Genomic DNA, 12,297 nt, shown 5'->3' on the forward strand with positions numbered 1-12,297 from the left:
GCTGTTCAACATAGGTGAGATCCTCTTGGACCTCCACATCAGGCTCACTAAGAACCTTGCTCGGATCTGACACAAACTTCCTCAACATCGAAACATGGAAGACCGGATGGATTCTTGCCATTGAAGCAGGTAAATCTAGCTTGTACGACACATTCCCAATCTTTTGCAAGATTTCAAAGGGTCCGATGTATCGTGGGGCTAGTTTACCTTTCTTCTCGAAGCGAACCACTCCCTTCATTGGAGACACCTTAAGCAATACCAGATCCCCCTCCTGAAACTCTAATTGCCTTCTGCGGATGTCTGCATAACTCCTCTGTCTGCTTGCAGCAGTCTTGATCCTTTCTCTGATTATGGGTACCACCCTGCTGGTAATTTCCACTAGCTCAGTGTAACAGCCCGGAAACCGGTACCCTCTGTGTAACGGCCCAAACTGCTCGGCACTAGGATCCAGATCGGCTTAAGGCCGCCTAGACCCGTAGTAAGCCTGCTATGAACTCTGTGTACCTGTTAAAATCCCATACATGATCCGACTGGACTATTAACTGTTACGAAAAACAACCAGACTTAACCTTTAAAATACGTAAACCCTTTAGAAAACCTTCACTCTTACCCTTCTAGACAATTCCGACATCAAGAATCCACCGGACGGTAGGAATTCCGATGCCTGAACTAGCCGGGTATTACAATCTTCCCCCCTTATAAAACATTCGTCCTCGAATGTTAAAACCAAACAAACAAGAAACGAACAAGATCTAAACTCCACAGCTTTCGCTGCGATACTCTGATCCTTATTTCTCTTTTCTCTTTATCTCCTCTTTTCTACCCTTTCTTCCCAATTCTCAAAGGGCTACGCAAATCAGAACAGCTAAAAGCTCATCAATCCTAACAAGGAAAACTTGGTACTTACTTACCAGCTTGAACTCACTATTTAACTGTTCTATCAGATTAAAACCTTAAGGATTCATCTGTCGTTTCCCACACCAACAGGGCATAAACCAGGGTGAAGTACTACGTCAGATAAAACCTTTAACTACCAAGCCTCTCTGATAGCTCTCCGCTCTCTCTCTGCAGGTACCATTCTGTAGAGGAAAGAAAGGAAACAATGGTTCTGCGTCCAGATACCAGTCTCATTCCAACTCTACCTCCCTGACAGATGGTAAACCTGACAGCCTATCTGGGCAACATCTAGTATTCACTAGAAAAGGGCACTGAGGCTGATTCCCTGTCCTGACAAACTTTCTCACAAGAGCTAAAACAACCCTCTGATAACCTTTCCTGCTCTGTGAGCCTGTAGGGCTGACATCAACTTCTAGGCAGCTATACTCTGTCCCCTAAAAGGACTACTCTGATCCATCTTCAACTATAAACTCTCCTACCTTGTCTCTGACGACACAGGTAGTACCAGGAGTAATGCATCAATCCGCCCTAGAATGACATCACACAGTCAACTCTAGAACCATAAGGTCAGCTGGATCGCATCTACTCACCACAAACTCTGCACTGAACTGACTGACTTTACCTCGATGGAGCACACTCTCAGGTCCACTGACCCAAGGAAAACACTCTAAGCCCAGAAGTCATCAAACCCAATCCTATCAACGGCTCACAACACCAAGGAAAGCGAAACATTAGGGTCTAAACAACAGCATACACATCCAAACGCCTCTAAGTGAACGTATCTAACGTCACCACGTTCGATGTGTTAGCCTCTTACTGAATCAGGGTGAAGATCCAAGCCAAAGCTAAGGGAACTTCCCTCGAGAATCTCTAAAGAAAAGGCTTACCCTTTCCTCTGCCTCAACTACCACCTAATCCCAGACTGACTCTAATCCCTTTTCTCAGCTCATTCTTAGCTCTTCCTTTTCTCTTGTTCTTCTTTAGGAACCTGAGATATTCTAACATCTCATAGCCATTCTTTCTACTCTTCTTTGGTTCCCAAATCCTTTAACTATTAACTCTTCTCTGAATCTCTATCTTTTTAACCTTTACTTTTCTATACAATTGACATCCTCTCAGGATCCTCAAAAATACATATCCCAACACTCAAAACAATTGAGCATACCTGGCACAGAGGTAGCAGATGTGGTTGCCTCTCTTTCTTGCCTATTGGCCGGAGCCATTCTATCTGCTAAAGTCTGCTGGGACTGAACTATGCGAAGCGCAATAGGACACTCACGCATCATATGTCCCTCCTGACCACATCTAAAACAAGCTGTCGTCCCTGCAAGACAAACTCCTTTATGCATTCTTCCACATCTCTCACATTTTGCTCTGCCTCTACCCGAACTTACACCAACATCATAACCTAGCCTCTTATTTTTCTTTGACCCCTTAAGGCCTCTCACTTTTTTCTTGCTAGTGTTCCCCCATTTCACTCCTTTCCAGGTCGCTGTACTCCAAGTGGAGGGTTCACTCTCTCCTACACCTGACATTTCAGTCTTCCTATTCTGGTCATCTTCCTCGTCCATATTCACCTGTACACCTACATCTTTTCTTTCTACTTCTATCTCTCTCTGATCTCCTGATGCTCTTTCTAGCTTCATTTCTTCTCTATGTTCCTCATAAGATCCCTCTGATGGATCTGACTCCACAGAACGACTCATTCTAGCTCTCCTGAAGAACAACACACAAAGAAACAAGCATTAGCACACATGTTCATATGAAAACACATGAACCTACAATAGATACATGCATACATAACATAACAGTAATGCACATGTTTATATACATGGGCATGTCACATCAGCATGCAAAACAACTTCCTATCTTAGTGGACATGACTCACTTCGTGTGCTTTGCCTTCCTAGAACATCTAAACCAACCTCTTTCCGATGTGGGATATCTCTAATCCTTGAACAAACATGTTCACACACCGTACTCTTGAGGCCCACTGCTCTGATACCATCTGTAACAGCCCGGAAACCGGTACCCTCTGTGTAACGGCCCAAACTGCTCGGCACTAGGATCCAGATCGGCTTAAGGCCGCCTAGACCCGTAGTAAGCCTGCTATGAACTCTGTGTACCTGTTAAAATCCCATACATGATCCGACTGGACTATTAACTGTTACGAAAAACAACCAGACTTAACCTTTAAAACACTCTCTGTAGGTCCAGGCATATGAACCAAAATACTCAGATATACTAATCTGAGCTAGCCCTCAGGCTATCTATAATACACCAGTGATACTCTACCAAGTAACCTCCATACCCTATGCGCTCTGCAGCATAGAACCCACTCTGTAAGGGTCAGCATATCATAAGTTACCTTGGCTACCATAGAGTCACAGGAATCAAACCTGGTCTTCTCTAATGGCCTCTCTCTATGGATCACAGGAATCAAACCTGGTCTTTCCTATTGCACTGGTCTTGGGTCAAAGGAATGAATCCCTGTCTTCCCGCACAGCTATCATTCACTGGGTTTTCGAAACACAACATATATTAAGTCTGGTCTGACTCATTTCTCATCAAGAAACTATAAAACAGGATACATGCATATACTCAAGGGATTAACATACACTATAGGCAAAAGCACAGTCTATCTCATTAACATACTGATTTACGAACTAGCTATTACATCACTTTACATCTATCTCTTTAATTTACATCATGTCCACACTACTCTAGTACACACATACTGAAGCCAACACTCTGATGCTTCTGACTTCCCAGCTAACCCTGTACCTGCAAAACTGGGATTAAGGGAATGGGATGAGCTATAAAGCCCAGTGAGTAGAAACACTGAAGATAGTTCATTCATACACATCCTTTATGAAAATGCAACACAACACATACTTTCCACATCATTGATGAGAAACCAAGCTCCTCAAGCTTCAAGCTCCACCACTTCCTCTTTTGACTCAAAACCTTCAAATCCAAGGGAAAACTCATGAAAACCTTTAAGATTTGAGGAAAACACCATGAAAACATCCAAGGAGAACCTAAACCCCACCTTGACCACAAAGAGAGCTTCCAGCACCCTCCATGGCCAGTCAACGGGGCTTAAATAGGTGGCCAACCGCCTTTCCTTCGGCTGCCGAAACTGCATGCAAAACCATGCAACCTTCGGCGGCCTAACGTGAAGTTTAGGAAGCCGAACCTATAGCACTTTCGGCGGCCGAACATTACCTTCGGCGGCCGAACCTGCATTTTGCCTCCTTGGTCTTTTCTCTTCAAAACTCCTCTCTTCTCTAAACCAAACCTTTAAAATACGTAAACCCTTTAGAAAACCTTCACTCTTACCCTTCTAGACAATTCCGACATCAAGAATCCACCGGACGGTAGGAATTCCGATGCCTGAACTAGCCGGGTATTACACTCAGGCCCTGCCAAGGCCTTCTCTCCAACTTCCTCCCAGCAAACAGGTGATCTACACTTCCTTCCGTACAAAGCTTCATATGGAGCCATCCCGATGCTAGCATGATGGCTGTTATTGTAGGCAAACTCCACCAAAGGTAGATGCTGCCTCCAAGAACCGCCAAAGTCCAGCACACACATTCTGAGCATATCCTCGATAGTCTGGATGGTCCTTTCTGACTGTCCATCAGTCTGGGGGTGGAAGGCAGTACTGAAATCCAACCTAGTACCCATGGCATTCTGCAGACTCCGCCAAAACCTGGAGGTGAACTGGGGTCCTCTATCTGACACTATCGAAACGGGAACCCCATGCAGCCTGACGATCTCGTCCACATACACCTGCGCTAACTTGTCCACAGAATAGCCGCTCCTGACAGGAATGAAGTGAGCAGATTTGGTGAGTCTGTCCACAATCACCCATATGGAGTCCACTCTGTTGGACGCCGCCGGTAACCCTACTACGAAGTCCATAGCTATATTTTCCCATTTCCATTCTGGAATAGGTAGCGGGTTAAGCATTCCAGCCGGCTTCTGATGTTCCAGCTTCACCCTCTGACACACTTCGCAGGCTGACACGAACTGTGCCACTTCTTTCTTCATTGCTGGCCACCAATAAACTTTCTTTAAATCTTGATACATCTTGGTGGCTCCGGGGTGAATGATGTATCTTGCATTATGAGCCTCTCTCATAATGTCTCCTTTTAGCCCTATGTCGTCTGGTACACATAATCGACTCCCATAGCGGAGGATCCCTTTACTGTCGAATCTGAACTCACTATCATTGCCTGACTGAACAGTCCTGGCAATCTTTACTAACTCGGGGTCCTCATGCTGTTTCTGAGCAACTTGCTCAAGGAACACGGGTGTCACTTTCATCTGAGCCAACAAGGCACCTGTACCCGACAACTCTAACTGCAGCCCTTCTTCGATGAGCTTGTAGAACTCCTTTACTACTGGTCTTCGTTCTGCCGTGATGTGGGATAGACTGCCGAGTGATTTCCGGCTTAAGGCATCAGCTACTACATTAGCCTTACCCGGATGATACTGGATTTTGCAATCGTAGTCACTGAGCAGTTCTACCCATCTTCTCTGTCTCAAGTTCAAATCTCTTTGACTCAGGATGTGCTGCAGGCTCTTATGATCTGTAAAGATCTCACATTTTACCCCATAGAGGTAGTGCCTCCACATCTTGAGTGCAAAGATTACTGCTGCCATCTCAAGGTCATGTGTGGGGTAATTCAACTCATGCTTCTTCAGCTGCCTAGAAGCATAAGCAATCACCCTCTCATTCTGCATCAGTACACAACCCAGTCCCACACGGGATGCATCACAAAAGACTGTAAAGTCCTCATCACTAGATGGCAGAGCTAAAACTGGTGCTGAAGTCAACCTCTTCTTAAGCTCTTCAAAACTCTCTTCGCACTGGTCGGTCCACAGAAATTTCTGATTCTTCCTGGTTAACCTGGTCAGAGGAGCTGCTATCTTTGAGAAGTCCTGAACGAACCTCCTGTAGTAACCAGCCAAACCCAAGAAACTTCTAATCTCTGTCACTGAAGTGGGTCTAGGCCAGTTAGCCACAGTTTCTGTCTTCTTGGGGTCCACCTCAATACCATTCTCTGACACTACATGCCCCAAGAACGAAATGCTCCTCAGCCAGAACTCACATTTAGAGAACTTGGCATACAAGCCATGTTCCCTCAAAGTCTGCAAGACCAACCGCAGATGATGGGCATGCTCTTCTGCATTCCTGGAATACACTAAGATATCATCTATGAAGACAATAACGAAGTGATCCAGGTATTGGCTAAATACTCTGTTCATGAGATCCATGAATGCTGCAGGGGCGTTTGTTAACCCGAACGGCATCACTAGGAACTCATAGTGCCCATATCTGGTTCTGAAAGCTGTCTTTGGCACGTCTTCATCTCTTATCCTCAGCTGATGATACCCAGATCTCAGATCTATTTTGGAGAAACAACCTGCTCCTGATAGCTGGTCGAATAGATCATCGATCCTAGGCAACGGGTACTTGTTCTTGGTAGTGACCTTGTTCAACTATCTGTAGTCGATACAAAGTCTAAGGGATCCATCCTTCTTTTTCACGAACAACACTGGAGCACCCCAAGGTGAGGTACTCGGTCGGATGAAGCCCTTGTCTACCAACTCTTGCAACTGTTCTTTAAGCTCCTTCAGCTCTGCTGGCGCCATCCTGTAGGGAGGGATAGAGATCGGTCTGGTTCCTGGCATCAATTCTATCTCGAACTCTATCTCCCTAGGAGGCGGTAAACCTGGCAGTTCGTCTGGGAAGACATCTAAGAACTCTCTAACCACAGGCACTGAGGCGGGCTCTCTGACATCTCTGTCTAGCTCTTTCACATGAGCTAGATAACCCTGACAACCCCTCCTGAGCAGCCTACGGGCCTGTAGGGCTGATATCAAACCTCTAGGTGTACTCCCCCTGTCTCCTCTAAAGACAACCTCTGACCCATCCTGACATCTGAACTTAACTACCTTGTCTCTGCAATCCAAGGTAGCACCATGGGTAGATAGCCAATCCATCCCTAGAATGACGTCAAAATCTGTCAAGTCTAGAACCACAAGGTCGGCGGATAGGCATCTTCCCTCTATGAAAACTGGACTGTACTGGCAGACTGACTCTGCCACTGACGGGTCACACTTGGGTCCACTGACCCATAGGGGACACTCTAACCCAGAGACCATCAAACCCAACCTCTCGACCGCTCTCGGAGAAACAAAAGAATGGGATGCACCCGGGTCCATTAAGGCATAAGCATCTGAACAACCAATGATGATATTACCTGACACCACGGTGTTGGATGCGTTTGCCTCCTGCTGAGTCATAGTGAAGATCCGTGCTGGAGCTGACGGACCTTCCCCTCTGTAAGCTGATGAAGAAGAGGCTGACCCTCTCCCTCGGCCTCTGCCACTGGCCTGTGTCGCGGCTGAAGCTGCTGGCTGTGCCACACTACCCGAAGTAGTCTGCTGGGGCCGTGCCATAGGAACTGCTCTAGGACACTCCATGGACATGTGTCCCTCCTGCCCACACCTGTAGCAGGCTGTTGTCCCAAAACGGCATACCCCTCTGTGTAGCTTACCACACCGTGCACACACTGCATTATCAGCACCAGAGCTTGAGCCACTTCCTAGTCCCAGTCCTGATTTGATCTTGCTCCAGAACTTACTCTTCTTTGGTTTCTTAGTGGTACTGCTCCACTTCTTACTAGCTGAACTCAAGGATGAAGGGTCTATCCTTCCCCCACCTGGGGTCTTAGAACCTGAAGGCTGTGTCACTGACTGCTTAACAGTCCCCTCGATGATTGCACTAGCCTCCATTCTCCTGGCCATGTCTACAATGGCATGGAAACTTTCTCTATCAGCTGACTGAACCAAGGAGGAATACCTGGAATGGAGCCTCATGATATACCTCCTCGACTTCTTCGAATCTGTGTCCAGATGTTGCCTAGCAAACGGTAACAACTCTAAAAATCTATCGGTGTACTCATCGACACCCATCTCATCTGTCTGCTTCAGCTGTTCAAACTCAATCATCTTCAGCTCCCTTGAACTGTCAGGGAAAGCCCATCCTGCGAACTCATTCGCAAACTCCTCCCATGAAAGACTGTCCACCCTTGGTTTCACATAGCCCTTGAACCACTCACGGGCCTTTTTGCATTTCAGGGTGAAACCAGCCATCTGAATGGCTCTGCTGTCATCAGCACCTATCTCATCTGTAATTGTTTTGACCTTCTCCAGGTACACAAACGGATCATCACCTGTATCAAACTGGGGAGCACCCAACTTCATGTAGTCGGTCATCTTGGCCTTGCTCCCTAGATGAGGTAGGTTGAGGTCTTTGGGTTTCTGGAACTGTGGGTTTCTGCTGGTGGTGGTGGTGCGACATCCCCTGGGATAGGGTTTGCTGTGCCTGGATGGAAGGATGGAGGTGGGTACATAGGGTACTGTGGATACTGTGGGTAGAAAGGTGGATATGGCATGTGAGAAGGGTAAGGATTTAAAACTGGGGTAATCCGATGTACTTCCCATCGAATACCCGGGGTATGGTGAAAAAGGTGGTACTGGGGTGGTGGAACAAACCCGAGGCCTGAGTGCCTCCCTGAGACTCACCCATGCCCTCTTCTGGCATGTTTACACCAAGGTTACCATCCCTCCTCTGCTCCACATCCATCTCTTCTTCTCCATCAACTGACATTCTTTCCTGAACTGTACCCCTTACTGATCTGCTTCTACCCAGATCCAAGGACCTTCTAGGGTCCCTCACTTCTGTCTCTGTTGGACCTGCTGACATTGCCCTTGGCAATGCTGGAGGACGGGCGCTCGTGCCCTCATCCTCCGGTGGTACTCTAGTCAATCTAGCTGATCGACGAGTTCCTCGCATTCTGTTTACTGAAAAACAGCACAGATAACAAACATTAGCATCAAATGGTTCATGTGGAAACACATGAACCCACATCATATACACATCATAATCATAGCATATCTCATAGCATACATACTTGCATTCTGACCAGGACTCTACATCCTATCCTAGTGGACATGATTTCCTATTGTGCTTGACCCTTTCTATAACATCTATGAGCCCGACACTCTAGGTCCGACCATATGAACCTAGGCTCTGATACCATTCTGTAACGACCCCGGAAACCGGACCGCTACCGGCGCTAGATTCAGGTCGGCTTAAGGGCCGCCGGACCGTAGCAGCCAAACATTACATCCTGTGAACCTGTTTCAATCCCATACATGAACCAAAACATACATAAAAATTAAAACTTTTCTTTCATTCAACATTTCTTTACCCAGCCTAGCCTGTGCATGCATAAATCATAACATAAACCCCCTCATTGGAGTTCTCAACAAATACTCCAATGGGTACATAACATATATCAGGCTTGGGTTACATAAAACATCATAAAACATTTTATCTCATGTATTTAAGGGATTACAACAGACTCTAGTCAAGCATATAACACTTACATTTACATTAACACTACCTTTTACATTATGAATGAACCATGTTCCACAGCTATGCTATTACATAACTCCTCTTACTCTTGACTTCTCTATCTACACAGTACCTGCAAGACTGGGGTTAGGGGAGAGGGTGAGCTAAAAAGCCCAGTGAGTAAAAAGTAAACATGATATTAATTCCTCCATTTTTTAGGTATTTTATTCTTCATTTTTATTATTTACATTTGCTTTAATCCACACCTTTTTAAGGTATATTATTATTCATTTTATTATTAACATTAAATAACATAACTTTTACTTTACATGCTTTCATGAAATGCAACACATCACATTTAAATCACATCACAAGGATGGTATTCGGTCACCATTAGTCACTCACATTTCCAAGTGCCCAGGGGCGTAGAATGGGCCTCGCTGGTCTTTCTCTTACATAACATACATATCATAACATTCCAAAGTGCCAGGGGCGTAGAATGGCCCCTCCGCTGGTCCTTTCTCTTAATAGTGCCAAGGGCGTTAGAATGGGCCTCTGGTCTCTCCATAACATATCTATCATAACATAACATTGAGGACTATGGATCACCCAATAACCATCCACATCAACATCAAATTATGCAATGCAACAAATTCGTGAATTCTAATGCAAAACATCCTGAAACATCGCATGGCATTAATGATGCATGAGTATGTCTATCAGATTCATTCATTTGTTCATTATTCATTACTTAAAAAAGTTAGGGAAATAATCCCACTCCCTGGTGACTGAAGCTTTAACGACGGACTCTGAAAGACTAATCTCACAACCGGGGTCACGGGTCCTCTCGGGTCCGAATCCTACACAGGTGGACTCAAATGAGGCACCAAACAACAAAACATACTCTAAACATACCCCCAAAAACCTCCTCAAACACCTCAAAACAAACCTAGAAAACAATGCAAGAAAGCTGGGAAGGGCCAACTTTCGGCGGCCACCTCGGTCGGCCTGAAAGTCCTCCAGAGCCGAAAGTCAGGCAGGTTCGGCGACACCTTCGGCGGCCGAAACTCCCAGAACAGAGACGAAACTCATGCATGTTCGCGGCAACCTTGTTGGCGGCCGAAAGTCTCGGACAGAAGCCGAAACTCCAACTTTTCGGGGGCAGGCTTGGCAGCCTAAAGCTGCCTCCTAAGCTGGTTCGGCGGCCGAAAGTACCTTCGGCTGCCGAAACTGGTTCTTATGCAAAGGCAGAAACTTGGCTCTTCATGGCCCAAAACCCCCCTACACAACAACAATCATGCATAAATCTATTCTACAACACAGCATACTCAAGCATACCAAGCTCCTAGGGGCCTCCAACAAGTTTTTAAACCCCAACTACAACACACAAGCAAGCCACATTGCACATAAACACACATTAAACCATGGATTTTTTCATAAAACTCATCAAGCCTACTCATGCATTTCTATCCTCCAAAACTTGCATAAAACTTACTTAAAACACATATAGAACTAGAGATCGCGGTCTTACCTCTTGAAGATCGAGAGAGAAACGATCCTAGCTCGAAGATGGGAGATGATTCGAGTTCTTGAACCTCAAAGCTCCAAAACTTGCTTAAACTTAAAACTCTTCAAAAACAAGATGTAACTTGTTAAGATCTAAAGGATTTGAGGGAAAACACTTAAAATGACCATAGGAGGGCTAAAGCTTACGTCGGCCGAATGGGAAGAAAACCTCGCCTGTTTCGGTTCACGGGGTCTTTATAGGGCAGGTTCTGTCACATTTCGGCGACCTAACGTGCCCCCACATCTCATGCATGTTCGGAGCATTCCGAACATGAGGTTCGGCGGCCGAACCTTGAGTCTTTCAAACAAAGGCTTTCGGAGGCCTAAAGCGCTCCCCAAAACCCACCACATGTTCGGCGGCCCGAACCTCACTTTCGGCGGCCGAACCTGGCAAAGCCTCCTTTGGTCTTTTCATAAAAACTCAATTTCCTTTTTGCTTAAAAAACATAAAATACATTAAAAACAATTTCATAAAAACATGGTTTTACCCTTCTAGAGGTTTCCGACATCCGAGATTCCACGGACGTACAGGAATTCCCGATAACCAGAGTCCTAGCCGGGTATTACATTCTTCCCCCCTTAAGAACATTCGTCCCGAATGTTCACAAACAAAACAATAACATGGCAAACATATAACATACATACTAAGCACTAATCAACACATGGGATCTAACCTTAAAAGAGCTGAGGGTACTGCTGGAGCATAGACTCCCGTGTCTCCCAAGTGCATTCTTGCCCAAGTTGTGGGTGGTTCCACAGGACTTTCACCATCGGGATTTCCTTGTTTCTTAACTTTCTGATCTGCGTGTCTATGATCCGTACTGGCTGTTTCCAATCATGGTGAGGATCCTCTGGGACCCTCCACAATCAGGCTCACCTAAGAACATGTGCTTCGGATCTGACACAAACTTCCTCAACATCGAACCATGGAAGACCGGATGGATTCTTGCCATTGAAGCAGGTAAATCTAGCTTGTACGGACACATTCCAAAATCTTTTGCAAGATTTCAAAGGGTCCCGATGTATCGTGGGGTCTAGTTTACCTTTCTTCCCGAAGACACTCGAACCTCTCGAACCTTCATTGGAGACAACCTAACCAATACCAGATCCTCCCCTGAACACTCTAATTGCCTTCTGCGGATGTCTGCATAACTCCTCTGTCTGCTTGCAGCAGTCTTGATCCTTTCTCTGATTATCGGGTACCACCCTGCTGGTAATTTCCACTAGCTCAGGCCCTGCCCAAGGCCTTCTCTCCAACTTCCTCCCAGCAAACAGGTGATCTACACTTCCTTCCGTACAAGCTTCATATGGAGCCATCCCGATGCTAGCATGATGGCTGTTATGTAGGCAAACTCCACCAAAGGTAGATGCTGCCTCCAAGAACCGCCAAAGTCCAA

At 45.9% G+C, this 12,297-nt stretch overlaps 1 protein-coding gene across 1 annotated transcript in view; it reads right to left on the reverse strand.

Annotated features, from left to right (window-relative positions):
- Positions 1 to 1,026: 1,026 nt before the first annotated feature.
- Positions 1,027 to 12,297, reverse strand: part of LOC110621571 — a 41,420-nt gene continuing 30,149 nt past the window's right edge. Inside the window, exons 2-3 of the mRNA XM_021765842.1 lie at positions 2,063 to 2,613; positions 1,027 to 1,079 (exon numbers count right to left, since the gene is read on the reverse strand). Coding sequence (XP_021621534.1) covers positions 1,027 to 1,079; positions 2,063 to 2,613 — 604 coding nt within the window. The remainder of the gene's footprint in view (positions 1,080 to 2,062; positions 2,614 to 12,297) is intronic.

This window comes from Manihot esculenta, chromosome 8, assembly GCF_001659605.2.
Source record: "Manihot esculenta cultivar AM560-2 chromosome 8, M.esculenta_v8, whole genome shotgun sequence".
Lineage (NCBI taxonomy): Eukaryota > Viridiplantae > Streptophyta > Magnoliopsida > Malpighiales > Euphorbiaceae > Manihot > Manihot esculenta.